This window comes from Centrocercus urophasianus, unplaced genomic scaffold (genome assembly GCF_019232065.1).
Source record: "Centrocercus urophasianus isolate 14NV4802_14NV808 unplaced genomic scaffold, USGS_Curo_1.0 seq_1102, whole genome shotgun sequence".
NCBI lineage: Eukaryota > Metazoa > Chordata > Aves > Galliformes > Phasianidae > Centrocercus > Centrocercus urophasianus.
In genome coordinates, this window is record NW_024884257.1 from 24,670 (window position 1) to 52,480 (window position 27,811).

General features: G+C 54.6%; 2 protein-coding genes across 4 annotated transcripts; both read left to right on the plus strand.

The window, feature by feature from the left end:
• Positions 1 to 100: 100 nt before the first annotated feature.
• Positions 101 to 14,426, plus strand: TPX2 (TPX2 microtubule nucleation factor). Of its 3 annotated transcripts, none has more exons than XM_042809186.1 (17): positions 101 to 159; positions 5,381 to 5,521; positions 5,732 to 5,857; positions 6,039 to 6,147; positions 6,672 to 6,803; positions 7,496 to 7,618; positions 8,028 to 8,161; positions 8,506 to 8,663; positions 9,082 to 9,253; positions 9,369 to 9,507; positions 10,012 to 10,228; positions 10,435 to 10,533; positions 11,161 to 11,337; positions 11,480 to 11,626; positions 12,188 to 12,299; positions 12,950 to 13,137; positions 13,478 to 14,426. In XM_042809186.1, the coding sequence occupies exons 2-17, from the start codon at positions 5,419 to 5,421 to the stop codon at positions 13,586 to 13,588; spliced, it is 2,247 nt and encodes a 748-aa protein (XP_042665120.1). In that variant the 5' UTR covers positions 101 to 159; positions 5,381 to 5,418; the 3' UTR covers positions 13,589 to 14,426. The 3 variants fall into 3 exon arrangements, with proteins under 3 accessions (XP_042665120.1, XP_042665119.1, XP_042665122.1); XM_042809185.1 differs by lacking the exon at positions 101 to 159 and adding an exon at positions 1,228 to 1,265; XM_042809188.1 differs by lacking the exon at positions 101 to 159 and adding an exon at positions 1,228 to 1,265 and having other exon boundaries at positions 12,971 to 13,137.
• A 5,270-nt stretch (positions 14,427 to 19,696) lies between these two features.
• Positions 19,697 to 24,623, plus strand: MYLK2 (myosin light chain kinase 2). Its single transcript, XM_042809179.1, has 11 exons — positions 19,697 to 20,793; positions 20,904 to 21,238; positions 22,079 to 22,184; positions 22,347 to 22,440; positions 22,528 to 22,637; positions 22,984 to 23,125; positions 23,264 to 23,334; positions 23,499 to 23,627; positions 23,748 to 23,900; positions 24,185 to 24,317; positions 24,543 to 24,623. The coding sequence occupies exons 1-11, from the start codon at positions 19,697 to 19,699 to the stop codon at positions 24,621 to 24,623; spliced, it is 2,451 nt and encodes an 816-aa protein (XP_042665113.1).
• Positions 24,624 to 27,811: the final 3,188 nt, after the last annotated feature.

A 27,811-nucleotide genomic window follows, 5' to 3' on the forward strand; every position in this document is an offset into this window, starting at 1 on the left:
GTTGGGCAACCGTGCCAGTGCGCAAGCGCAACGGCGCCGAGGACGGTTGGACTCGGGCGTCCCCTGGTGGCAGACGCTTCTCTTCTGCTCGCAGTTCTCGCCTTTCACGCATCTTTTGTCCTGTGCCCCGCACTGCGGTTCGGTGCTGTGCTTGCAGAGGTGAGGTGAACCCGGGGCAAGGCCTGAAGCCGATGTGGCACAGGGCTGGCGTGGCTGCCTGAACCCACGGCCATGGAGAGCTGTGTGGAGTGTGAGGGGTTGGTGCGGGGCCGTGACTTCTTCGGACGTGGGGAGTTGAATGTGGGATCCTTCCTGGATCCTGCAATCAGGTGACCTGTCATCTGTTGAAAGATACAGCATAGCAAGGAGAGCAGGAAGGCGACAGCCCTGCTGTTGCACTGTGTACCGTTTCTACCCCTGCAGAGCCTCTGCAGTAGGAGTGAGACAGACATCTTTGCTCATGGGAGCTATGAGCCAGACGTATCAGTGACCCGTAACACAGCAATGGCACAGGAACTGAGTGCTCATGGCCCTGTTCTGCAATGCCCATGAGACTGTGGTTCTGTTGGCAGCTGTATGGAGAACAAAATACCCCCGCTGTCATCTTGCCGAGCCAGTCGCTGGTGACTCACGACCAAAAGATCTTTAAGCCGCTACAGAAATAGCTAGGGATGTTATCTCCTGCCCGCAGCGTCTTGGTGGAACAAGCCAAGGAGCAAGGCGGCTGCTGCTGCTGATGTCAAGCGGGCCTGGAGGCTCTGGAGCCTTGTTCCTTTAATCTAAGAGCCTGAAAGAAAGCACCGCCGTGCAGCCGCGGATGCTGACCGTGCCCAGACCCGGCAGAGGGAGGATGCGGGAGACGGACGCAGACCAGCCGGACGGCTCTCTGCCCTGTCCGGGAGACTCGCCTCCCAGCAGCTGATAGCTTGCCCCAGAGCTCCGCCTCCCCTGATTGGCCAGACCCCTCCCTCCCTGTGCATTATGGGAGTTGCTGTTTGTTCTTGATGTTGGGGTCGGGGCTCTGTGCTTTGGATCCTACATTTCCCATCAGCCTCTGCTGGCAGCCCCGGGAGGGGGTGGAGGGAAGGTGGGGAGGGGCGAGCTTGCTCATCCGGGTCCTTTAGCGTCTGGGCAGCCCGCCCAATCAACACGCAGCTAGGGCGTGCTCTGGGCGCTGATTGGTCCATTCGGACAACACGAGCCCAGTTTGAAATCCGCTAACGGCGGCGGGCGGAGGCTCCGCGCTCGGCGGCTGTGGCGCTGAGGTGAGTGGGAGCGGAGGGGAACCGGGGGTGAAGCGGCCTCTCCTCGCGTCCTGAGCGCGTCTCGGTAACGGCGTCCCTTGTCGCTGTTCTCCTCTGGACCCCTTTGGCCACATTTTGGGAGTAGGCCGCGGCCCGGCGCTGTGAACGGCTCTGGGAGGAGAAACGTGCCCCTGAAATGGGGGAAAAGGGCTTTGCTGCTTTGTAACGGGATCTCAGTCCTCAGAACAGTAAGGAGCAGGGAATGGGGGTGTGCCTCGGTATCGGAGTGCTATCGCGTCGGCTCTCTTTTTTTATTTGGACATCAGTTTATCCAATACCTAGCAGAAAATACCCGCCTAAAAATAACGCTCGGTTCCTTCGGTGGCTGTGCTTAGAACGTGCCATCTCCGTGCCTCCCAGAGCTCCTGGGGTCTCATTTACGGAGTGTGAGGTGGCCGGGCTCTATTTTGGGCTGTTGGAAAGGGAACAGCCCAGGCGAGCTGTAGGGCAGAGGCTGCTGGATCCTCGCTCCCCTCGGGCTGCTGTGTGCTGTGTGCGGCTCCTCCTGCCTGCAGCCCGGCTCTCTGCCTCAATCCAAGCGTTACACGATGGGATAATAACACTGCTCTTTGGGAGGGCAATGAATTCAACGTCCGTTCTGTGCTGCAGAAAAGCGTGTTTTTCCTCCCTTCCCCCCTCCCTAGCTTTGAATGATGAAACTACAGAAGAAAGAGAAGCTGCAAATCCAGAATTCAAGAATTCTCACCCCTACTCAGGAGAAAGCGAGGGTGTTGCTGGCTGCTGTCATCCCCCTGAGGAAGTTTGCATGGCAGCTGTGTGGGGGGATAGCCTCCCCCAAGCCTTTGGTGGCAGGATTGTATCTCTGGAGAAGCAGTTTCCACGCCTTTATAACAGCTCAGTTTATATATTATCTAGTGAAAAGCACCTGGGAACTTTGGGTTATCATGGGGAGCTTTGTGCTCTAGGAGAATGAAAAAGCTGCCAGGTTGAATTAAAGGAGTTGCCCTGTTTGTGCAGCGTTCTGTGATTAAATGGCAGTCAGCATTGAGTTCGACAGCAAAAGGCACTGGAATCGCTGCAGCAAATGGCTGTGTGTTGCTCTCAGCCCTAAGGGGGCTGCTTCTGCTTACTCCTGTTTGAATAAGTTGGATCTGTTTGGTTCCCAGTGGAATTCAGGATGTCCTTTTCACACGTCTGGTATGTTTGGGTTCTTTTTGTCTTTCCAAACTGTAGGGGAACTGTTGGATCATGGCCCGAAGCTCTGATTGATCACCTGAGGTGAGCACCGAGTCAGCTGCGGGGGGCACAGCTGAAAGCAATTCACCTGTATGATTGGAAGGGGTGGAGCCTGGCTCCTGCTTTCCTAGCCTTCCCATTTAAGTGCTGAGTGCCACAGAGGAAGGATCTCTTTCTGGAGATCGCTCCTGGTGGAGTTTACTGTGAGCCTGTGACACTGATGAGCATTTCCATTTATCTCTGCTTATCTTTTCCAACGTGATAATCTTACTATCCTAACTTCTCTTGTACGCTTATTGATCGTCCTTTACAATGCCTGCGTGCTTACTGATGTTACACAAACCTAGTAGGATCTTAGAGGAAGTAACGTCTGCAGCTTATGAAGCTACAATGGTGAACTGTCATATGATGGTGTTCCAAATGGACCAGAGGAGCAGGGAAGAACAGATTTTCCCTGCACCCTCCTTCTCCCAACACTGAACCCCTCCAAAGGGGGGCCTCTTGTGGTCAGATCACAACTGTGTAGCTGAAGCATCCTCTTAGCACATGCTTGGTGCTGTATTGTAGCCGGATCAGCGCTGTGCAGGTGTCACCTGAGTTGCTCCTCTATGGCCTCATCCAGCCAAAACGTTTCTGGCAAGAAATTCACAACTGCAATGAGATAAAGACACTGAGCACATCTGTGATGCGATCACGTCAGTGTTTTAAAGCTAATTTGGATTAGAGCCAGGTGTGAAGTTATTCTAAAATACCCATTGCGCTTGCTGTTGGATCAGTCTTATTCTGGGATAGGAATGCTTGTTCCAATTTAGCTTAATCCTTTATCAAAGCCAACTAATCCCAACCAGGCTGAGGCACTCTTCTGGAACGTGCCGAAGTGTAGTTACTCAAAAGCAACCTGACGTGTAGAGAAGCCCATGGCCTGTTCACCTTCGCAGATACGGCTTTGCTGCTCTGTACAGAAGCTGGATGGGGTCACGTCTATGTGTAGCTTATTTACGTCACTCAGGCCAGTTTGCAACTAGGAAGAGAATTGCAATTTTAGTCTTGCAGTCACTTTCACCAAATGAATTTGGGCTGTTCTTGAAAGCGAGGGCACTGGATCTTTGCCCTGGCACAAACCGTGCTGTGAGCCGCCCCGCAGGATGGGGCTGTGGGTCCCTGCAGGGCTCTGTGACCCTGTGCTGGCAATTCCTTAGCCTAAGACTTGGGGGCTGCATAGGGAGTTATGAGCAGGGTGCTGGGAGCTCACCTGACTGATGCACAGGCTCTCTGGGGGTCGTTCAGAACAACTCTGTACCATGCAAAAGACTTGGAGTATGAAACCGTGGTGTTGCTGCACTCTTGTTTTTGTGGCTGATGTGTTCAGGCCAGGGTGGGGAGGGAAAGGGCTCAGTGTTGAGGCTCTCCTGCATTGCTTGAGCCATGGAAGAACACGGGCTTTATGCAGCAAAAAATTGGAAGCAGTTTGGCTTGTGGGAGGTGTTGCAGCCCAGCAGCAGTGAGCAGTGGAAACAAGTAGCTGTGAAACACGATCCCTGCAGCTCAGCTCCATGCGCTGACCGGAGGGTGAGGGGAGAATGCAGATGACGCATTTGATTTTTAAAAAAGTGGGTAGTGTTGACAGAAACCCTATCTTGATTAAGGGTGGTAGGAAAGCATTCGATTCCAGCCGTGTCTTGAGCTCGATTACGGTTGGTTTTGGCTCAGATCCTTCCGTTTGCCTTCTTTGGATCTTACCTTGCCACCTTCAGTCGTGGAGGTGATGCCTCTGTGATGGCATTCTTCCCCTTACAATAGCTGTGCTGGGGCACTGCAGGCTTCTCAGTGCAGCTCCTTTGGAAGGTGTAAGCCTGTGGGTTAGAGGCAGCAGTGATACCTCCTAGGTGCTGCTTTATTTACTCTTAAGCTCCAGTTTCTGCAGCCTGTTGCCTAGGGGGAGCTGTGTGGGCTCTGCCTGGACCAATGGCTGACGCCTCAGAATTTGTGGGATGTGAATATTTTGGTCTGGAGTTGGTTGGACTCCAAAAAGCAAGGTTCAGGGGATTTCCTTTGGGAGTGTTTTATGACCTATCCTCCAGGGCTTTGCCTTGTGGCTAAGTGAGGCATTATAAAATCATTCCTTTTTTAAAAAAAAAGGCCTTTGCAAAAAGGTTTTGTGGTTGCAATTTGCGGATTTATTACTTAGTTGCTGCCTTTACTCCTGTTCCCTTGTATTTAATAACACTTGTTGACATAAGGACTCCTTCTGCTGTCATTGCTCTCCTAATTAACTGCAGGGACTGATCTTGACACTCTCCTACTGCTTGGTTTGTTTACAGCCTGGCCAGCCTCTCAGCGGAGTTCCATGGGACTTGCCAGCAACCCAGTTCTGACTTTTTCCTGCTTGTTGCTCTATGACAATGCTTTGCAGAACTCTGTTCTGTTTTGGAAATCAGTGTTCTCCACGCTGGAGCTTCTCTGTGTTATTGGCTCTTGTTTGTAGTGTTACAGAGGGAGAAAGGCGGAGCTGTGCTGTGCTCTGGAATTCACCTGGTTGTCAGCCTTTTGCTCTGTGCATCAAATCTGGTAACTGTAAGAAGTCCCCTTTGCTGTGTGTGGAGAGGGAGGAAAGAGCAGATGGGTCACTGTGTGAAAAAGCTTTGTGCTTCACTTCCTTGTGGAAATACATTTCTAGCCCTGCCAGGTACACAGAGAACTTCTGCAGTTTAGCCTCGATGTTTTCAAACCTGTGCTGCTTGTGAGCCCTCCTGCCCTAAGGCCGTGAATTGCAAGATGGGAAAACATACCAAAAGATACCTTTGTCTCTAGTAAGAGTGCAGGAGTGGACACCTGTGCTGGGATCTGGTGTAACAGGTGACAATTCTTGTTGTCTGCAGGGTTGAGCAGTGTGGGTGGAGGCCTCCCAGGGGTGAAGATGGCTCGCTCAGGGTCTCGCTACTCCTTCGATGTCCCAAACCCCTGCATCAACTTTGCGACTTTAAGCGATGATGATGTGCACAATGCAGACTCCTGGTTTGGTAAGTTGTTTCCAACTCCTTGGTTTGTTTCCTCTTTGGATGAGGGCTTGCTGTGATGCTTGGTTGGCTTCTGTGCCAGTGGATGAGTTGCTATTGACTGCATCATTCATCAATGGATTTCATCATAGCAGCGTAATGGTATTCAGAGGTATTGTTGTGAACTTCAAATATAGTGTATGTAATGAAAGTCTTCCTTCCTTTTCTTCACAGACCAGCAAGCCAACCTGGAGAATATCCCTCCTGCAGAAAATCTGGCAAAGGTCTTGCAGAACAGTCCTGCTTTTTCAAAGCCTCCTCTCATTCTTTTTCCTCTCACATCACAAGGAATAACAAAGAGTAAGCTGGCACAGGGTGGGGAGCAGGGGATAAATTTTACCTGTTTTTCACGAGGGAAATGGAAAAGCCTCAGTTTGGCTATTTTGGAAGCATCTTCTTATATTGCTGTGTAGCAAAGTCTCCTGTGGCTTCATTTTTGCACTGTGTGTGTGTGTAAGCTGATGTGTGTTGCTGTTCTCAGATGAAAGCTGTGAAGAGGATGGAGCAGAAGTATCAGAGAGCAGTGTGGTTCCTCAGAGTACTGCTGGATCCCTGACAAGCTGGAAAGCTCCTGCTGAGGCCCCTCAAAGGTGAAATACTAGTATTTAGTTTGTGTGAAGCTTGATAGCAGTGTGATTAAGCAGGTCCTTACTCTCAGTGTTTGCAGTGCTAGCTGTTTTGGGGTTGTCCCGAGGGACTAATGCTCTCTAGCTCAAGGATTGTGTTTTGGGATAGCTGATCTGCTTGCTAAGCTGGAAGGGTAATCTCTAGGGGTGGCAATGCAATGCAGTGTCTCACATTTGTCAAATGAGACTCTGTGGCACTGGGAGCTTCTGGAATGCGAGGATATCTGAAACTGAGGTGACTTATAAAGTTTCTTTGTTTATGAGTTGGGCAGAACTTGTTGATGTGAATCAAGGGGTTCTGTACACTTGTATACACCACAGACTTATGTTTGTGGATTGACAACTTAGGTCATTTATGCTGCATTTGGCCCGTTAGATTAAGCACACAGCGTGTTGGAGTGGGGAAGGCACTGATGTGGTGCTGTACTGATTGCACATCTTTTTGGACCTGGTGGGAAAGCTGACCTCTGCTTTCTGTTCCACTGCAGAGCGGGCAGAAGACCAGCTGCAAAGCAAAGGAAAACACAGCAACGCAAACAGCCAGCTGCAGTGAAAGTGGAGAAAAATGCTACTGCGTTGGCTAACAAGGAAGAGGCTCCACCCCTGAAAAAAATGAGAATGTATGTCGTCAGAGCTTCTGTTTGGGGCTGAGAAAGAGGTTGAAAATATTTCCTTTCAAAAGGATTTCCACTTGACTGGCAGGGTTCTTTGGTTCTCAGAGCTGTTCTGGAGGTTAGGGGCAGGAGACCAAAACCTGGCTCTTGGATAGTGGTCTCATAGGTGAGGAGAAATGTCTGTAAGACATGAATTCAGTGCTCTGATGGTGAAGGTGTGAATGAAATAAGCTTGGGAATCTGAAGCTTTTTATTACATACTCAGTGTCTGTCAGCTAGCTGGAATTTGGCTTCACTTGTCTGACAGGAGGTCACCATTAGTCGTAAGTGTTGGAGGAGTCACAGCTAAAATATTTATCAGGTTTGCTTAGCTGCTGAGATATTACTTATCCATAAGCTTAGGGCCAGGAAATATTTTTTGTTTTTCAAAGCCAGTTTTGCAAACAGTCACACCTGGATGAAGTACAGCACGTTTACCTCCTCAGAAGGAAAAGCAGTAAATAATCTTCCCTTCTACAGCCGTAGGGTGCCAGGGAAAACTAAACGGTCTGTGCCTGGGCCCGTGGTGAGGTAAGGCCCATCTGGCATATCTTAACTCACTGGGTGTTGGGATGCTGTGTGGGATGGTGAGAGCTGCAGGTGATCTTTTGTTTAGAGCGTGGCAGTCGGGGGTTTGCCCTCACAGCTCGTCGCTTCAGTTCTAGCAGCAAGGAGAAGCTGACAGATGGATCCCCAAAGAAGGAGCTTTTGCATCATCCTGACCTGTCCCCAGCAAGAGGGAAAAACAAACTGACCGTGCCCTCCACGCCAACAATGTTGAAGTAGGTCATTTGCTGTGGCTGAAGCTTGTCTTTGCTCATGACAGTTGGTTTAGGTGACAATCCTTGCTGTAGTGTTTCTAACTTCAATTCGGAGTGCCATGGCATTGCACCTGGTAAATAGGAGATCAAGGCAACAACGTTACCATGAAATATACTTCATCGACTCTTCCTGTGCAAAGGAAAACTTTCCCTTTAATTTTGAGGGGGGAAAAAACCTTGTATCAAATGTGCATGCCACAAATGGCTGCGTGGGGTGGCAGAGGAAACAAAATCCCAACAGGTATTTTCTAAATAATCTACTTGTAGGAAGAATGGTGCTTCTGCAGTGAGCTCAGAGATGAGCATGTTCCTGTCCACTAATATGCTAATAACCAGGGAAGGGAATATCTCAGTCTTTGTGCTTCTGCAGGAGGACCAATACTGCTGGCAAGCTGAAGAGTACAGAGGAGCAGGAGTTGGAAAAGATGCAGCAGCTGCAGCGGGAGGTCGTGGAGCTGCGGAAGAAGAATGAGGAGTCCCTAAAGGCAGCTATTGCTGGAACAGGTGAGCTCCAGCTGAACTGCAAGCTGAGCCTGTGCTGGGCTCATGAGGAGAGTGCTGCATGAAGCTGTGCAGGTATTTTTTGGAAAGCAAGCATTCCAGACTTTGTACTACGTGTTATGGTTTAGGTGGCTTTATGTACGTTTCTCCTTAAACTTCCTGGAAACAAAGTTTTATTTTGTCGTGTTTTGAAAGATTCTAAATAAGTTCTTTAAAAACTTCACCAGATATTAGGGACTGTTTTTGGTTTTTTTTTTTGTTTTTTTTTTTTTTCCCTTCCCAAAAAAGTCTTCCTCTGATCCCACACCCCAAAAGGTTTCCAGTCCTTACATGCTCTTCTTCCCTAGGACAACCTGTGAAGAGAGCTGTTGGTCAAGTAACGAAGCCAGTTGACTTCCATTTCTGCACAGAGAATAGAATTAAGCAACATGTGGAAAGCCAGCCTGAGAAGGAGTACAAGGAAGTGGATTTTGCAGCAGTGCTGAGGAAGCATCCTCCTTCTCCAGTAAGAGCCTGAGTATTGCCAGCACTCAGCTGAGTAATTCTGCACACTACTTTCCTTTGTTTTGCTTTTGCAACACGTGCTGCTGGTATCTCTCAGCTGGTAAATTCTTGAGAGGTGAGAGTGGTGTGTTTGTAACTGTTGGCTTACTGGGTGCCTGCACTGCACAAGATGCTAAAGGATGCTTTGGCAAAGCTGGGCCCTTCAGTATTGGATCTATTAGCTGCTACATGTTATGCTTCAGCCTTCTCCCTTGTACAGTTTTTGGTATGGCTATCATGCGTGCTCAGAGATTTGTGTCACGTTAAGTGTTGTCCCCTTTTTAAATAAGGGGAAGAAATTGCAGCTTCCTTCTCTCTCTGATTCACAACATCGTTCTGTTAAATGGCCATAATGACTGCAGTCTTGTTTCTTTCTCCAGATGCGAATGCCAAAGGGACCCACTGTCCCCAAACCTTTCAATCTGTCCACGGGAAGCAAAAGAAAGCTGGAAGACACCTCATCAGAGTACGTGTCCCTTGCTCAGCAGGTTGAAGCATTCCAGAAACGCACACCCTCTCGTTACCATTTGAGGAGCAGGAAATCTGATGAAGGTAAGCAAACCCATACACATACAGCCAGGAAACTGCACAGAGACTCTCTGCTTGCTCTGCTGGGCAAGCAGTCTGCCTTGCCATTAACTGCTCAGCTCTGTTACTTCAATTTTAGGCCCAGTTCCAGCAAAGCCAGTGAAAGCTCGACTTACCAACCCTAAAACACCAGTGCTTCAAACAAAGCACCGCTTCAGACCTGTTGCCTGCAAGAGTGCAGCAGAACTAGAAGCAGAGGAAATTGAGAAAATTCAACAGTAAGTAAAGGCTGGTTCTGATCCTCTGAGAGAACTGCTTATCACTGGAACAAAATACTGCATCTTAAGACCCCTTTTTTGTGTGTGTGTGAAAGAACCATAAAAACACTTCAGCTTCTTCTGGGTGTCGTGCACAATCCTGTGGTAGTTAATGTAAGGATATAAAAGCAGCCAACTTATTTTGAAGAAGAGAGTCTTCAAGAAGAGATGGTTGTTGAGTGCAGCTTATGATTAGTAAAGCCAATCTGACATAGCACCAATGTATAATCTGCATATAGCTTAAAACTCTCCTGTAAACTAAATTTTGGATTTCTAAGAGTGCAATCCTTGAGGTGATCCTTGAAGTCTTGCTTTTTCCAAAAGCCAAGGAGTTGCCAACTAGAGCTGCACACAAAGCAATGCACGCGTGTGGCACAACCCGAGTGCTGCTGACTTATGCCATGAGAAGCCATTTGCTAGGAGCTGCATGCAATGTGTAGGTGACTGTTTATCATCCCTGTGTAGGTACAAATTCAAAGCACGGGAGCTGGATCACAAAATTTTGGAGGGTGGGCCAATCCTGCCCAAGAAACCCCCAGTGAAGGAACTCACACAGCCAATTGGCTTTGAGTTGGAAATAGAGAAAAGAATTCAGGACCGTGAGAATAAGAAACAGCAGGAAGAGGAGCACTTCAAATTTCATTCCAGGCCGTGTCCAACTAAAATCCTGGAGGACGTTGTGGTGAGTTTATCATACCCAGGAATTAGGACTGAGGTGACAACTAGCTTCATTCAGCTATGTTTCATTGTGTATTTAATTGTCTTCAGTAAATGCTGTCTGTCATTGAGTAAGAACAAAGGACAGCAATGAATGCAATATGTAAGACTGCTGATCTGTGGCATTTTTTTGTTGATCGGAGTTGACTCCTTACTGTCTGTCTTGAACAGGGTGTTCCAGAGAAGAAAGTGCTTCCTGTTACTGTACCCAAGTCTCCAGTCTTTGCCTTGAAAAGCAGAACCCGAATGACTAGCAGAGATGAAGAGAAGGTAACTGTGGATGTGCTGTGTGAAGCCTTCCTCTTCCACCTTGGTGACTGCCTCAGTCATCCTGTCATGTTTGCTGGTTGGTGTGATGCTCTGGTTTGGCCAGCCCTTTCCTCCTGCTGGGCAGTCCCCCCGTGGGCACCTTTCTTGGTGCCATTCTTTGCTAAAGATTGAATTACTGCTACATTTCACAGAAAGTGAATTGTCTTGGGGAAGAGCAGAATTTTTAAAACATGAGGACACTGCCTAGGCTGTTAGATGAGTTGCCTCTGCAAATGGGGAAAGTAAACTGCTTAGTTCCAGAGAATAAAGGATATTGGCTTTCTCTCTTTGAGAAGGACAGATATTGCACTTCCCTTTCAGCTTAGTTGCTGTCTCGCTCCGGTTACTGAAGGAGATGGTTCAAATTATATACACCCAGAGTTGGATTAAGAGCTGAATGAGGCATCAAATGTTGTCCAACCATGCCTGTATATTGGTGCTACTTGGTTTATTACTTTCTTGTGGTATCAGAAGTGTTTTCTTGAAGTTATTCTGACCCTTACTACAGGGATTCTAGACATTGGGGCCCGAGTTGTAACCTTGCTGCAGAGTGCTGTGCGTCAGATCCTAATACTGCTATCACTTTAGGAAAAGGAGGTTGCCCCTGTGATCAAAGCTCACCCTATGCCACACTACGGAGTGCCTTTCAAACCTAAAATGCCAGAACAGAGGCATGTGGAAGTTTGCCCCTTCTCTTTTGATTCCCGTGACAGAGAGCGGCTAATACAGAAAGAGAAAAAAATAGAAGAATTGCAGAAGGAAGAGGTAAGAGCTAGAAAGCACCCTGTATTCCACCTCATAATAGAAAGCTTGTTGCAGGACTTGCTTCTTGCTGTTGTCTGTTAAGCATCCCAAGCTTTATGCATTTGCAGAAGGGGCAAGGAATACTTCAAGCTATTTCTTTTAGGTGCCAAAGTTCAAGGCGTTGCCTCTGCCTTATTTTGACCACGTGAAGCTGCCAGAAAAGAAGGTCAAAACCCCAACTCAGCCTGAGCCATTCAATCTACAGGTTGACGAGCGGGGAGCTGCCAAGCAACAGAGCTGGAAACAGCAGGTAAGGTAGCAAAGGTAACAGATAGGAGCAGACTGAAAGTAGCTGGGATTGAGCTCAGCTTCAGCACTTGAGATCAGGGTGTAAGTTGAATGGATTGCTCTGTACTTGGCATGGGATTTTATCATGAGTAAGGGACTGGTGATTTGGGTTTCTTTCACCCGTTACAGTGGGTGATGGGCTTCCCATGACTGCATGAACAGCTGTGGGGTATCTGCTAAGCAGCAGCTATGTGCTGCTGAATCCCTTTGACCATCTCTGTGCTGAAGGATTTATTGATGTATGAATAATATATTGCTTTTCTCACGTCAAGTTTGCAGTGGAAACTTGAAGATTATCCTGGTCTGTGATCTGAAACTGTTTGAGCTTTTTTTTTTCCTCCCAAAAGTAACTGGCAGGCAACAAGTGACACATCTTCTTGGCTTTAATAATGTTTTCTGTGCAAGTGATCCAATCTGAAGGCAGCCTGGCTTTTCCAGTGTCTGGAGTGCTGAATTCTGTGTGGGGGGGGAAAGATGGTGTTTTTGTTATTCCTGGCACTTGATGGGTTCTCTTCTCATGCAGCTTGAAAAAGACTTGAAAAAGCAGAAGGAGGCAGCATGTTTTAAAGCTCGTCCCAATGTAGTGGTGTACCAGGAGCCTTTTGTGCCTAAAAAGGAAAATAAGATGCTATCAGGTACAGTACTTGCTACCTAGGCTTGGTTGTAACTCAGAACTGATGCAATTAGTGATGCTTAGGCTGGCTGATGCCTCTTTCTTTATCAGTGCAGCCAGGGGTGCTGTGCACTTAACTAATTCCCTAACAGCTTGCCTCCCTGGGGAGTGTGGGGGAGTTTCCTCTCTGCTGCCCCCCTGGCCCACGCCAACATGGCAGCTGTATTTCACAGCTATGCTACAATTGGCGGATGATTGATGTGTGTGCTAGCTTGGGACAAGGGTAAACAGTATGCAAGGAGCTCCCTGTAGAGACAGATGGCAATTCTGCAGCAGCTGTCAGTCTTTTCTTCCCATTTGTAATGAGATGAATGCATCTACAACTTAGTTTATGTGGAGCTAGAAACTTCATAGGGTACAGGAGTCAAAAACTTGTTTGTTCTAACCACTGTGTGCTTGCTCCCTCCTGTGAGAACACCTGTGGCATGGGCAGTGTCTGCGTTAGTGCTACTATGTTGAACTGTAAGCTTTTCCCTGGAACCCCAGAAGTGTCTACTAACTACCCTCACAAGATGAAGCTCTCCACAGGGAGGCTGCTTCTTGATATTAGTACTGCTCTGCTTTACCTGGCTGCCTTTGCACCAATGTTATTCCTTCTATTTCTAAACTTAGAGAGCCTTTCTGGTTCTGTAGTTCCTGAAAGCTTTGAGCTGGCAACAGAAAAAAGAGCTAAAGAGCGACAGGAGTTTGAAAAGCGATTGGCAAACCTAGAAGCCAGAAGAGAGAAGCTTCAAGAACGAGTCAGACAGCAAGAAGAGGAACGTGAAAAGGAAGAAATTGCTAAGCTAAGACAAGAACTGGTAAGTGAACTCATTCTAAGCAGGGACCCAAAGGAATGTGTGAGTGTACTAAATGAGCCAATGTCAATGTTGAACTGCTTTAAGACTGTATTTTCAAGTCTCCCTGTCACAGCCTCCTTACTGATGTCCCAGCTTAAAAGTAAAAACTGAAAAGGTGGCTGAGAACTGATTTTGGAGCTGTACACATGTGGAGTGGAATAATCCTAGTGAAACCCACAGCCTCGGTGTCTTGTGCTCCTCGTGCCTCACTCCAGTGACCAGGGCAGATCAGATGCTTGCCTGCACGTTTCAGCTTCATCATAAGTGCAGCCATTTCTTCACGTTGACGTTGGTTTTCCAGGTTCACAAGGCAAACCCAATCCGCAGATACCGCAGCGTAGAAGTGAAGCCCAGCGAGCAGCCGCTGACTATGCCCAAATCTCCAAACTTCTCGGACAGATTCCGATGCTGACGTGCATCCTTGTGATAGCAGGAATACAGCACGTCCTGCTCTGCCCCTTGACGTGCAGAGGAGGAGCAGTTGTTTGTGGATCCCCCCGGTCTCAACAGCCACACTTGGCTCCGTTATCGTTTGAGTGGTTTGACTCCGTTTGAGGCAGATGGCAGAGGCACAGCACAGAGCCACGCAGCCTCCGTGGCCTCATTTTTACATCTAGACATCTTAGTCTCCTAAGACTAAACCAGGTTTTTATATTGCATACAAACATTGTGTACTTAAACTAAATAAAAAAAAGTCATGATTTGACTGCTGTCTCTTGCTAGCAGGCTCAGTCTCGTTCCAAGAGAGCTCTTCTTAAAGGACACTCTGAACCTGCGGGGCTGTGTGCACCTGAAGAGCTGCCTTGCCTTTGTACACCTAAGTATTGATTTCAGTTTGCTGTCTCTTGGGCTTTTACAATATATTAAGTTTGAGTCATGTTGAATAATATGAGACTTCCACAAGCCAGTGTGTCAGAGGTCTGTCATGATGTTTAGATGAATGCTGATATTTGTCTTGTCTTGCTTTAAAGTAGTTCTGTGTGTGGTAGAGCATTAAACCTTCTGCTGTTTTATAACTGAAGTCATTCTATTTGGGGAACCAGTTAACTGGCAAATGACTCTTGCTGTTTTGCTGCCTCTCTGGCTTGTGCCAGCACAGCTATGTTGGCTAAAGATGCATTGTCTCCTGGCCAGTCTAGCACAGCCAAACTAAATATAGACCAAATGGTCTGAGGTGCTAGAGGACAAAAATTGCAGCGTTGTGAAGAGATGTTCAAATCCAGATTAAAGCTCACTCAGATGATCCCTTAGCATCGTGGTAGAATTTTGAGGTGTGTAAGACTGCAGGCTTTTCTCTGAAGAACTGATAGGGGCAGGAAGTCCTATGAGAGCTCAACTGAAAGCTGGGCATTCGCTGTACCTGGAGGTTCTTGCTTGGATGTAGGTGTGTGTTCTCTTGAGTACCGTGCAGTTAGAAAGTGACTGAGGGCCTCGAGATCTGTGTGTGGGTGAATGATGCTGCCCCATGGTCTGCAGAATGCAGGAGCAGCGTGTGAGCGTGCTCTTCATCACTTCTTGCTGAAAATGCTCAGGTCTGCACGGCTCTCCCTGGCCAAAGGTGTGCAGCCTTTTCTCAGTGTGCCGTAAGCTTACTGCTGGCATGATGGAGCTGTTCCATCTGAGCTGCCAGACACAGAAACTGGGACTTTGAATGTGCCACCAAGAAACTCCTCCAGCCCCCACTGCCAGTTCCTGTGAAGCAGGCAGCGCGTGGGCTGCTGGAGCTGTGAATTCATGGCGAGGCAGAGGGAAACCTGAATGCTGACGAGCTGTGGAAGAATGTGAAGGCAAGCAGGATAACGAGGCTGCTGAGCTGCAGCAGACAGCGATCCCTGAATGATGGAGCAACTGTGTTTCCGTGACGGCCTTACATGGCTTCTGCTTTGGACTTGAGAAAGGGGTTGTATGCCCGACAGCTTGCCATTTTTTTCCAACTATATCACAGAGGCTAATAAAAGATATTACCTCTTCCTGCAGATATGGCCTCTTATATTCCCCATAAACTGCAAACTTGGTGAAAGAGGGCCTGGAGCTGCCATGCTGCATGGGGCAGCAGGCAGTGCTGCTGAATGGGGTACAGAATCTTAAGCTGCTCTCTTAATTAGGAGGAAAACATCCATGTGCTGGAAAGCAATAAATGCTGGTTGTTGGGGGGAGCTGCGTGCCAAGGAGGAAGAGGCAGAACCACAACTCAAAGTTCATCAGCTTTGAACGTGCTTGGAGGGTGAGGGGGACTGGGAGCAGGAATAATGATGGAGAACTGGAGCGGGGGGAAATTCCAGCATCAAATCTCCAGCGTTGTTTTTCTAAGTCCTGTTGTTTCTGTGGAGTAACTTGCTGTACTCACACTAGAGCTGGAACGAAAGGCAATGTTTTCCTGGGCTTTATGTTGAATGGTAGCTGAGAACAGGAGGATTTTATCAGCTGGCAAAGAGGATCCTGACTAAAATGGCTTTGTTACGCTGTCAGACCCCTGGCCTCGATTCTGTCTGCCTGCTCTCAGCTGCTGGAAGCTCTGCAAAGCATCTCTTGATGGCATTGGGATTTCTCCCTGTCCTCACCTCCATCACACCCGACATGGTAGCACTGTGGCTGGCCCGCAGCGCACATAGAGGCAGTGAAGCTGTTGACCACAGGTCTGGGTTTGTCCCTGTGGGGACAGGCAGGCTGGCTTGTGTTACCGTGGTTCAGCCAGTGCTCAGGTGGGCTCTGCTCATGGCCCCACTGCTCGATTTAGCTGAGGTGTTGGGTTTCCTGCATGGGGCTTGGCTGTGCAAAGAACCTTCCTCACCCATGGAAAGCATAAAGGTTAAAGTACGCTGCCGGAGTTGTGACAACCGCGTCGCTTGGGAACGGTGTGCTTGGTGCTGTGCCAGCCCTCCCTGCGACAGCCTGCGTTCCAGTTGCAGCCAATGTAGACCATGGCTTGAGTACTTGAATGGGGAGGCAAATAAAACCCCTACAGCCTGAGAACCGCCAGTGGTGGTTGGTTTGTCTTCTGCGATCCGCAGAGATTGGAGCTCCGTGCCCCAAAACCCAGAGTGCAGCAGCTGTGCCCTTCCTACAGCACTCCGAATCTTCCTTGTGAGACGGCCGTCTTCATCCAGCTTGCTTCCCGTTCCCTGCAAAACGTGGTCTTGTAGGAGCACCAAAACAAGCTGCAGCATGCTCTTCCTTCACACCTCTTTAAGACAGCCACGTTTGTGCTGAGAGAGCACAAGAGCTTTGCTCCTCACCTGAAATTTCCTCCCGTGCCCCAGCAGCTTCTTAATGAGATTAAGATTGGATGAACCAGGAGGCTCGCTGAGCTCCGGCTGCTGCTCCTGGCCTGCGGAGTTGGGATGCAGCTCCCTTCCTTTGCCCTCAGTCACTTCCCAAGCGTGCCGTGCAGAGGGGGCACCCGCTGTGAGCCCGTGGCTGCAGGGAGGTGCCTCCAGGTGCCTGGCACCAATGCATGGAGGCCAGGCCATCGGCTGGCAACGACAGAGCTGTCCCTGTGCAGTCCCTGAGAGCCGTGGATACCAGCGCTGCCCGAAGCCCCACGTGCCCACGATGCCCCAGCACGGCCGTCACGCGTTTATGGGGTGGCGGAAGCGCCGTATCCGCTCCTGTGTGACCCCGTTGGTGCCCTGCCGAATACCAGACGCTGCCTTTGATCTCTGGAGGAGGGGAGCTGAGCCGTGGGAGCGCAGCCCGGCTGCCTGCAGCCATGAACCTGCGCTGCCAGGGCTGCAGTGAGGCTGCATCCTTCAGAGCGATTGTTGCTGCTCGCGTTGTGGTTGTGGTGGGAGATGCCTGAGGTTCTGGCATCGTGCAGAGCTATCAGAAGCAGCTCCCAGCCCCACGCTGTGCTTTCTTTTTTGCTTAAGCCTCACCCTGAACCCCAGCCCTGGGTACGAGCAGCGAAGGAGAAGGAAGAACTGCTTCTTTCCCAGCCTCTTCCATTTGGAGCGGGCAGCAGGGTGCTGGGGGTATTTTCACTGCTCCTCTCTGCTGCAGAAGCAAATGTGATCACAGCCCTTCCTGCCCCAGGCCTTTGGGCTTCCTCCAGCGGTGGCCGTATCCTCACCTGGCATCCTGCTCTTCATGCCCTGCACAGACCATGGCTGACCCCGGCCACAGCCCTGCAAGCTCACTGGGAGCATCTCATGTGTGCTAAGGATGAGGAAAGGCTCAGGGGCAGCCAGTGCCCAGCATTAACATCTGCTCACACTGTGAGCACTGCATCCCCCTGGCACAGGAAGTGCTGGCCCCACTGTGGGGCTCTGCTTCGATATTCAGCAGTGGGACATGAGGCCGCTGGCAGCCATGCACCTGAAAAGGTTGTGCTTCACCCTGCACTTTCCACTGACATTGATTAAGAAAGAGCATGACCCAGGTCTTTTATAGGCTTATCCTGGAGCTTTTCCCACCCAGGTTGGTTTTAGAGCTCCTTTTGCCAGCAGGGTTTGTGCTGAGAGCAGAAACTGCTGTGTGACAGAGCTCTCTTCCCCCTCGATGCCCACAGGAGGGAGAGCACAGCAGTGCTGGTGCCACGGGTGGTCCTGAAGCCCCTTCCCACCTCTTTGTGCACACTGTGCCAGGGCAACCCCGCAGCTCCCGGGGCTTCTCTGCCGGAGGGGATCCCAAGGACCAGCACTGGGCCGCCCCCTACCCACACTGCATGCAGTGCCCGAGCAGCAGCAGCAGTGGTGCTCCTGGGGACGGCGCAGGGCAGCAGGAGCGGGGTCAGGAGCGAATCCTTGGCCCCGTGTGCCTCGGGGCGGCTCCCTCCCCTGCTCCCTCTACTTTATGGTGCATCACCGAGCCAAGAGCTCTGCTGTCCCCTCTCAAAGGAGCAATGCAGGCAAAAGGCTGAGCCCTTCCTCCTCAGGGCGCTGGTGCTCCGGCTGCCACCGCGTGATAAATCAGTGCTCTCGGCTTTAGGAGCTGTTATAATTGGAGCGCCCTCATCCAGCGGGGAGGGCCGGGTCCGGTTACTGGGGGTTCCTCCTGAAAGCCTCAACTGACCGCCTCCACCCCCTGCAGAAACCCGAGCGACGGGGGATGTCTGTGCCCTTGTGAGCAGCGCGTTCCTCACCTTAGGTTTCAGAGATTTAAGGTAAAGAAGGCTCTGCTGGGAGCAGGGAGCTGGCACAGCCCTGGGGACTCGATCAGCCCCAAAGCCCTGCTGTGCACCGTGGGCTCGTGGTGCACCCAGCAGCAGCCCCGGTGTCTTTGTTTCTGCCCCTGATCCCCAGACATGCACTCTGAACTCGGTGCCTTCCGACTGCTTCCAAACGACAGGGATATGGGCTGGTACTTCAGTTCCCAGTGGATATCCCTTTCTTTCTTGGTCCCCAGCAGCAATGCCCAGAGCTGGCTGTGCCCGTGGCACCCCACGGCATCGCTCCAAAGCCACTGTCCCTGAGAGTTGGCACCAATGGGCAAAGCCACCGGCAGCTCCGTGGCACCTTTATGGATGGCTCTCAAGTGCCATCTCCATGCAGTGACCGCCCCGTGTTCCCTGTGGGCGCCTTGGAAGCACTCAGTCCTTTGGGCAGCATCCAGCACGCCCTGGCCAAGGGCTGTCCCCAGCGGCGAGGCACGGCGCAGTCCCTGCACGGGGCCACCTCCAGCCCTCCCTCTCTCTCTCTGGTGGCCGTGTGCCGGCTCCCGCTCGCTGTTTGTGTGCGTTCTGGCCGGTGGGAGCACATGGAAGAGTGGCGTGTCCTTTGAACGGGCTCCAGCAGCAACAGGTGCTGGGAAAGGCGAAGCGGGCCGGCTCCTGCTGGTGTAAAGGATACCCCTCTCTCTCCGCACTAATCCGGCTCCGTTACACCCAGTATAGAAGGGGCTGCTCCCCTCCAGGCGCTGCCACACCGCGGATGCTGCTCTCCTGACTGCCCTCTGCCCCGGGGACCCCAGGTAAAGGAGATGGGGGCTATGGGGTGGGCGGAAGGGTCCGTGCAGTCACCGGGGTCACCAGCTCCGTGGTGGCCGTAGGTTCACCTAAACCGCAAAGGCACAGGGTTGAGCACAAGGCACTGCAGAAGCTGTGGGAAGCCCTGTAAAAGCAGCTCCGTGGCCAGAAGGGTTGCTGGGGGGGTTGTTCCTGGGATGGGCCACCCATACCTCAGAGACGGACGTGCAGGGAGCCGTGTTTTGGGTCCTGGGAGAACGGAGCTCGTGGCTGAGCACGGTCAGGGCTGTGGGAAGTGGAGTATGAATATGCTGCTGGGCTGGGAGTTTGTAGTGCCAGGCTGGAGGCTCACAGAGCTGGGCTGGGGGCTCACATAGTGCCAACCTGGCAGTCACACCAGGACATGTGCACCCATGGGCCCCCAGCTGCCCCAACTGTCCGCATGGCACCGTGACCACAACAGGTGCCGGTGTCAGGCTGCTGATCAGTCACCGCGGGGCAGATAGCGGAGCACCACGGCAGTGTGGCAGCCACGTGCATCCCGCTGCTCCCCAGTGCCCCCAACTCATGTCTTCTCCCTGCAGGAGCCTCGCCGACCCGGGGCGGCCGCCCAAGCCCATGGAGCAGCACGACGTGCCGGGCAGCACTGCCGATGCGGGGGGGTCTGGGAGTGCGGCCCCCCCTGGAACAGAGACCAGCGCAGCGCAGCCTGCCCCCGCTGCTGCCACCAATGCTGTCCAGGCTCAGAATGGAGGAAAGGAAGAGCCCATGGAGATGGCTGTGGGTGCTGCAGGAGAGCCACGTGGAGGGACGGCGGGGCCCGCACAGGAGAAAGTGCCAACTGCTGCAGGGAAGGAGGAGCCTGGGAAGGAGACGGCTCCGGGTGCTGCTGCTGAGGCTCACGGTGCAGTGAGAGAGGAGGCTGAGCCCGAAGGAGGGAAGGCAGAGCCTGAGCAGGAGAAAGTCCTAAATGCTGCACCGCATGGGGGTGGTGGGGAAAAGGAAGTTGCCAAGAAGGGGGCTTTGGCTGCAGAGACCCACAGAGGGAAGGAAGAGCCTGGGAAGGAGAAAACCCCAACGGGAGAGTCCCAAGGAGAGACAGCAGAGCCTGCACAGGGGAAGGGCTCAGCTGTAGCAGGGGCTCACGAAGAATCTCCAAAGGAGAATGCTCCAGGTGCTCCAGGAGCTGAGGCTGGAGGAGAAATAAAGCCCACAAAGGTGGCTTCAGCTGCAGCCTCAGCTGCAACACCAGCCCATGGTGAGGGAGAGCCTGTGAAGGAGCAGCCGGCTGCTGTGAAGGCTGAGAATGGAGGGAAAAATGCTGCAAAGGCAAAGAAAAGCCCGGCTGCAAAACAGCCTGCAAAGGAGAAGGCCCCTGCTGCTGCAAAGGATGGAGGGAAGAAACCCACAAAGGCGGAAAAAAATACAATGGTGACAAAGGCTCAGGATGGAGGCAAAGAGACTGCGAAGGAGAAAGCCACGGCACCTGCAAAGGAGAAGGCTACAGATGCTGCACAGAAGCCCCCAGCTGCAGCAAAGGCTGAGGATGGAGGGCAGGAGCCCACAGAGGAGGCCCCGGCTGCTGCAGGGACTCAGGGTGAAGTGGAGAAAGAGGCCAACACAGAGCAGACAAACAAGGAGCAGCCGCTGAGGGGACCCGAGCCCACACGTCCAGCTCTGATGCAGAGCCTGAGCTGCCCGGCCACCTGCCAGAGGTACCCAGTGCTCACCCTTTGGGATGGGGTCCTCATAGGATGGGTCCCATCCTGGGGCAGGGTTGGGGGCTGGGCTCAGGGTGATGCTCACCTCCCGCTCCCGCTTGCAGAGAGGAGCAGCTCAGGCTGGAGGTGGCTGCGATGGAGACAATCTCAGAGGAAACCCCTATGGAACCAGCAGGAGAGGGTCTGGTGGAGCCCAGCCCAGCCCAGGGGGATCTGCAGCCCCCAGAGCAGCCCGTCCCTGTGGGCAGCACCGCCGTCCCACAGGAGAGGACATTGCCTGGTGCCGAGGAGCAGCCCCAGCTTGGGTCAGAGCCCCCTGGGCACGCAGAGCAGCCGGGCCCTGGGGCCATGGGGCAGCCAGCTGCGACGGTGGCAGAGCCACCACCCAGCCCCTACCTCACCCCCGATTTTGGGAAGGAAGACCATTTTGAGATTCTAGGTAAGGCTGCGCCACGGCAGATCTGTGCCATGCCCTCAGCCCTGTGGAGATGACACCCCAGCACCCTCAGGGGTGCAGCAGCCCTGGGGTGTATTCACATCTCTGTTGCCGCCCTCCTGGGGTGCCAGCTCATGCTGCTGGCTCCTGGCCCATCCAGCAGTCTTCAAGCTCCAGTTTCACTGTAAACAGGGCTAAATGCGGCGCGTCTCCTCCCCAGGCTTCTCCCGGCCCTCAGCCTGGCACACATCGTGCTTCCCGGGGCTGCCCAAAGGGACAGGAGCCGTCCCCGTGGCCGGAGTGACAGCCACCGCCTGGCTGGTGGCAGGGGACAGCGTGTCCCGATGTCCTGCACCACGTCCTTGGGGGGCACAGCAGGGCTGGGGGCTGCAGTGATCCCTGGCTGGGGGCTGTTCGAGGGGCTTCTGTTGTTGTGGGGTCTGTCCTGGGTGGGTGAGTGGGATGTGGTGGCACAGAAGGGCAGTGTGGCACAGGGATGGTGGCACGGAGGCAGCGAGGTACAGCATGGAGGGGGCGAGTGTGACATGCAGGAGAGTGGTCCGCTGAGGGTGACGCACAGCCGCGTGGCCTGGAGAGGGCGAGCGTGACACGTGGGATGGTAGCCCGGCGGATGGTGAGCGGACACATGGCAGAGTGGCACGCAGCAAGGTGATATGCAGCAAGGTGATATGCGGCACGGCAGTGCTGCAGGTGCCGGGGCAGCTGCTGGCAGGCTCTGGCAGACCGTGCTTTTTGCAGCACCCGAGACGCTCGCAGCCGGGAGTCCCAGCGATGGGCTCCCTGTGGCGCAGCGCTGCTCTCACTCCCCTCCTCTCTCGGCAGATGATGTCCCCCCTCCTCCCGCTCCCTTTGTGCACCGCATCGTCTCGCTGCGGACGGGCAGCATCAGCTCCCAGTACAACCTCAGCTCCAAGGAAATCCTAGGCGGGTAAGGGGCAGTGGGATGGCAGGGCTGAGGACACCCGAATCCCTTTGGCTCCCAGGGGTGGCTCCGAGCCCCCAGGACTGCCCCGACCTGCAGCATGATGTGCGGGATGGGTGCAGGGAGCGGGATGCAGCCGTGATGCCATCAACACCTTTCTCTCCTCAGGGGAAAATTCGGTGAAGTACACACGTGCACGGAGAAGCAGACGGGGCTCAAGTTGGCTGCCAAAGTCATCCGGAAGCATGGAGCCAAGGACAAGGTCTGTGATGGGAGCCTGGCTTTGGGCATGTGGAGTTGGGGATCAGCTGGGTCTGACAGCAGTGCCATGGTGGGGGTCCTGCCACAGGAAATGGTGCTGTTGGAGATCGACGTGATGAACCAGCTGAACCACCACAACCTCATCCAGCTCTACGATGCCATCGAGACGCCCCGGGAGATCATCCTCTTCTTGGAGTTGTGAGTTCTGGGGCTGTGCTGCACGGTGCCTGATGCCTGGGTGAGGGGCAGCATGGCAGGGAGGCTGTGTCCATGCGTGGGGATGGAGAATAGGTGCCAGCCTCACACCAAGCAGAGCTGGTCAGCACCGAGGGACGTCCCCAGCACTGCTTGTCCCACCTTCCTTCTTGTTCTGGGATTGGAGCAACCTCTGTCTCGGGGGCAATACTGTGCACGGCTGTGTTGGGGCTGGCGATGACCCCAGCATGCACTTCCCACCCTGGCTGTGCCCGTGGTGCTGGGGGCTCGGGGTTCTACAGGAAGACACGGAGCCCCCGGTGACCCAGGGATCTACCTGTGCCTACAGCGTGGAGGGCGGAGAGCTCTTTGAGCGGATCGTCGACGACGATTACCACCTGACAGAGGTGGACTGCATGGTGTTCGTGCGGCAGATCTGCGAGGGCATCCGCTTCATGCACCACATGCGCGTCCTGCACCTCGACCTCAAGGTGAGTTCACTCGAGGCTTTTGGAAAGGACGGGGCTCGCAGGGCTCTGGGCAGCACTGACACGGAGCACCGCTGTGCCCTGGGTGTGGGTGACGTGTCCCCATCCCCCCCCGCTGACCCCCTGTCCTTGTCCCCACAGCCCGAGAACATCCTCTGCGTCACTGCCACCGGGCACATGGTGAAGATCATTGATTTTGGGCTGGCTCGAAGGTGCTGTGTTCCCCTTCTTCCCTCGGCTCCTTCCATGCCTGCTCCCACCCTTCAGGGTGGGACTGGGTTTGGGGGATGGGAAGGGCAGCGGGCTCCTTTCCCGGGGGGGACATTGCTTTGGGGACAGCCTGTCACCCCCTGCTGAATCACCGCCCCATCCACAGGTACAACCCCGAAGAGAAGCTGAAGGTGAACTTTGGCACTCCTGAGTTCCTCTCCCCTGAGGTGGTCAACTACGAGCAGGTCTCCTACTCCACAGACATGTGGAGCATGGGAGTCATCACCTACATGCTGTACGTTGGGCTGACCCCCCTCTGCTCCCCTGGGCACACAGTGGTCCCCATGCTGGCACACAGGGGAGTTCGGGTGCCTCAGCACAAGACCCTCTGCTCACCGGCCCTCTAATCCCCCAGCCTCAGCGGCCTCTCCCCCTTTTTGGGTGACAACGACACCGAAACACTCAACAACGTCCTGGCAGCCAACTGGTACTTCGACGAGGAGACCTTCGAGAGCGTTTCTGATGAGGCCAAGGACTTTGTCTCCAACCTCATCATCAAAGAGAAGAGGTGCGGAGCTGGCGGCAGCCATGGCGGTCCCCCACCTGTGTGCTCTCATCTCTACCCGTGTGCCATTCTTTGTGCTGGGGCCATTGGCATCCCCAAAGCCACCGGCTTGTCCCTGTTAGGGCTACCCAATGAGATGTGTGGGACCATTTGTGACCCGCTTTTCCCATTGGCCCTCAAGGCTGGTGGTTGGAGCACAGCCTATGCTAGGGCTCACAGATGGGGCACGGGAAGGGGCCGCCTGTGGGCAGGGGCCGTGGGCTGACAGCTGCTCTCTCACCCCGCAGCGCCCGGATGAGTGCAGGGCAGTGCCTGCAGCACCCCTGGCTCACCAACCTGGCAGAGAAAGCCAAACGCTGCAACCGCCGCCTCAAGTCCCAGGTGTTGCTCAAGAAATACGTCATGCGACGGCGCTGGAAGGTGTGCAGGGATGGGAGGGGATGGGGTTGAGGTCATCCTGCTGCGCTGCCTTGGAAGGCTTGAGGATCCCCAGGCAGTTTCCCCCCAGGTGCATCCCAAGGGCTTATTTTAGGGGCTCAGGACAGAATGTTCCTGGGTGGGTTCCTGAACCAGCCCTGGGAGCCCCTCTGGGCGCAACCAAGAGGTCTGCAGTGGGACTCACGCCTCTCTTCTTCTCTTCTGCAGAAAAACTTCATTGGGGTCTGTGCCGCCAACCGCTTCAGGAAGATCACCAGCTCGGGCTCGCTGACGGCGCTGGGTGTCTGATTACGGGTGTGGGCTGAGCACCGTGAGCTCGGGCCAGACTATGGGTTTGGGGCCGTGCCCGAGTCCGGCTCCTGGACGCAGCAGGATCTGTACGGGGGCGGCCCCACCTGCATCCATCCCACTGTGGGGCAGAGGGCTGGCACCGACCCTGCTCCACCCCCGGCCCCGCTCCAGCTCTGCCGCATCCCTCGTGGCCGCTGCGCTGGTGCGGGTGCTGCGGGGCTGCTCAGAGCACAGACTCTGTGCGCTCCTCACCTGCTCCCACCTTTATGGACTCTCAGGGCCTGAACCATCCGCATCCCCACAACGCTCCCCCCTTCATTGCCACGGCCGTGCAGCCGCCATTCCCCGCACCCATCAATGTCCCACCCACACCACGCTCGCACTTCTCTCAGTTGCCTTTGGGGCGGCTCAGGATGAGCCCCGCTGCACGGGCAGCCCACGCGCTCGCATCCACGCTTGGCGCTCAGCTCTGCTTGTAAATGCTGCAGCAGTGCCCCGCGATCGCTTCGTTGGACCCTTTTTGCAGTGCTGGGCTCCTCTCCCGCAGCGATGCCAGTGCCACGGTGCGGGGATGCTGAAGCAGGCGGGGACCCACACCCCGGCGCTTGGAACAGGACCGGTGCTGCGGCGGCTCCTCCCCGCCGAAGGAAGCCGGACTTGGCCCCGCGCTGCTGCTCGCCGGGAGGGCTGCACAGGAAGGGAGGAAGCATCCGAGCTCGCTTCCAGGAGCATCCATCCCCAGCTGGGAGCCGGCGAGCGAAGAAGGAGCCTTTGTGTTGCTGCTCACCCCTGCCCTCCACGCTGCCAGCGGGGGAGCAGCACGGCCGCTCCTTCACACGTCCCCGCCAGATAAAGGCATCCTAATGCAGAGCAGCTGGCCGCGCTCCCCCCGCGCCGGAGGATTGCTTCAGCTCTGACCACCAACACACAGGAACTGCCGCCCGCCAGCGTCCCCCCGCAGCCAGCATGGCCGTGCCGGGGCCGCGGGCGCAGCTCCGCTTCCCACCCAACCCTCGTCCCCTCCTTCGTCCCCATGAGCCCCAACCTCGTGGCGCAGGAATGGCACCACGCTCCCCATCCCTGCAGCTGGGGTGAGGGCCGTGACGTTGGAGAGCCCACACCGGTGCGTTCGGCTTCTTGTAAATAAATGTACAGGTCTGAGAGCAGCCTCACGGCCAGTGCTGGCCTCAGGGGCGATGGAGCCTCACGGGTGTGCGGCCAGCAGCTGGGAACCGAGCGTTGCTGGTAGGTGAGGGGATGGGAACGGCATCCTGTCCTGTGCAGAAGGGACAGAAGGACAGCGAGGGTGGCCCCAGGCAGTGCTTCCAGGAGGGTGTGTGCAGATCGTGGCTGGGGGGTGCTGGTGGGAAGGGGATGAATGGATGGGCAGACGGACAGGCAGACAGACAAAGGTGTCCTCACGGCTTCAGCGCTGCTCGAGAAGTTGTGCCCTAACAAAGGCTCCTGGGGTCCCACCGCCTCCCACCCCACACCTGTGGGGTTCCGTGCCCTCCGGCCCCGAAGCAGTTAAGGCAGAGCAGGCAGGGTTGCTGCTGGGCCCAGGGCGTCCCTCCCAGCCCGCTTCCTGCCGGCAGCCTTTGACCAGTTCCTGCCGGTGACCACCCTGCGGTCCTGGAGAACAGCGCGGCCCCATCTGGTTTGAGTTACTCTCCGCGGCGGTGACGTCTCCTTCCTGTCTGGGCCCCAGGAGCCGTGCATTGCCCTGGGCCACGGGGGCTGCAGGGTGAGCTGCAGGGCAGCCCCGGTGCCCACGGGTGCTGTGGGTGCCAGTTCTCAGCCGCAGCTGCGTGGGAGTGGCACAGAGCCAGCCTACCATAGCAGCACTCGGAGATGAGCACGGCTGGGCCATGGCTGCCCCAGAGCAGGATGATGTGGGGCGGTCAGTCCAGGTGTGAAGTGATGGAGACCACCACTCTGCAGCCCCCTCCTCTCCCTTTCTAGACAGGTGGGTCACCACTGCATCTCCATCACTGCTGGGGGCACAGCGATGGAGACGGTCCTAACCTGGTGCGCTCTCACTGCAGTCAGCCTCTGTGAGTCTCCCGTCACATGGGGGTCTCTTGGTGCTGTGACCCCACTGGTAGCCCCAGAGGGGAAGGAAGGCGAGCAGGGAGATGCTGTGCAGCAGCACATGGCAGTGCAGCACTGCCCAGAGCTGGGGGTCTGTGCTCCCATGCCAGCACCCGCTGCAGCATGGTCCCAGACATGAGTGGGTCGAGGCCAGGCCACCCAGTGAGTCGGCAGCGAGGCGGGGGGAGGAAGGGCAGGGAGAGAAGCGGGCCATGGCCAGAGCTGAGCTAACGGTGGGAGCTGCAAGCATGGGGGGCAATGGAGGGAGGGCATCCATGCACAGCGCATCTGGGCAGAGGAGGCAGTGGGCTCTGCCCCACTCCATCCCAGTAGGGAGCAGCAATGCTGAGGGTGCAGCCTTCAGGGCTGGGTCTGGATCACCCTCAGGGTGACGCTCCCACGCAGCCCCTCTGCTTCCTTCCTGCACGGGGGCACCCATCCCACTGCATGCTAACCGGGCACCTTCCCGTGACCCACAGCCATCGGGGATGGGATCTCCATGCCAGGGTCTGTGCCGCGGGGCAGCGATGGGTTCCCGTAGTGCTCCCAGGGCTGGTGCTGCGGCCATGCGTTCCCAGGCACAGGCGGGAGCCCAGCGGGCGGGCGTCCTGGCTGCGTGGTGTGGGAACCAGACGGCCCCTGGGCACGACTCCGCGGCGCTCGCTTCCTCCCGCGCCCCCGGGGACCGTGCGAAGGAGGGGGCTGAGGTCAGCCCTGCTCGCTGTAGACGGCTCCGGAGACGCCAGCATGATCTAGGCACTCAAATATTGTTTTCCACAGGGGAGGGAAGGAAAAAAAAAAAAATAAAAAAGAAGGGAGAAAAGCAAAGCCCGCAACCCAGAGACCATTGCTGTTGTGCTGATGATGAACAGAGGCCCCTCCTGCCCTGCCTGGGTTGGGACACAGCCACGGCCTGGCAGCGGCTGCTGGGGCTGATAACGGGTGACGCAGTGGCGGCGCTCTGGTCCCTGAGTGACGCCAGGGCTGGCCCTCGTTGAGACCCTGGGGCCCGGCTGAGCTGCATCTCGCTGCCTCGGAGGGCCAGGGAGCTTTGCTATACACTCATCCCCAAAACATCATGGAGAGCCCTTCCA

Excerpts from the sequence above, each read along its gene's own strand:
- MYLK2 (XM_042809179.1), top strand. The coding sequence starts at position 19,697 with ATGGAGCAGCACGACGTGCCGGGCAGCACTGCCGATGCGGGGGGGTCT. Across the intron at positions 23,335-23,498 it reads GATTTTGGGCTGGCTCGAAG|GTACAACCCCGAAGAGAAGC; the intron begins GTGCTGTGTTCC and ends CCCCATCCACAG. Across the intron at positions 24,318-24,542 it reads TCATGCGACGGCGCTGGAAG|AAAAACTTCATTGGGGTCTG; the intron begins GTGTGCAGGGAT and ends TCTCTTCTGCAG.
- TPX2 (XM_042809186.1), top strand. The coding sequence starts at position 5,419 with ATGGCTCGCTCAGGGTCTCGCTACTCCTTCGATGTCCCAAACCCCTGC. Across the intron at positions 9,254-9,368 it reads GAGCAGGAAATCTGATGAAG|GCCCAGTTCCAGCAAAGCCA; the intron begins GTAAGCAAACCC and ends CTTCAATTTTAG. Across the intron at positions 11,627-12,187 it reads AACAGAGCTGGAAACAGCAG|CTTGAAAAAGACTTGAAAAA; the intron begins GTAAGGTAGCAA and ends CTTCTCATGCAG.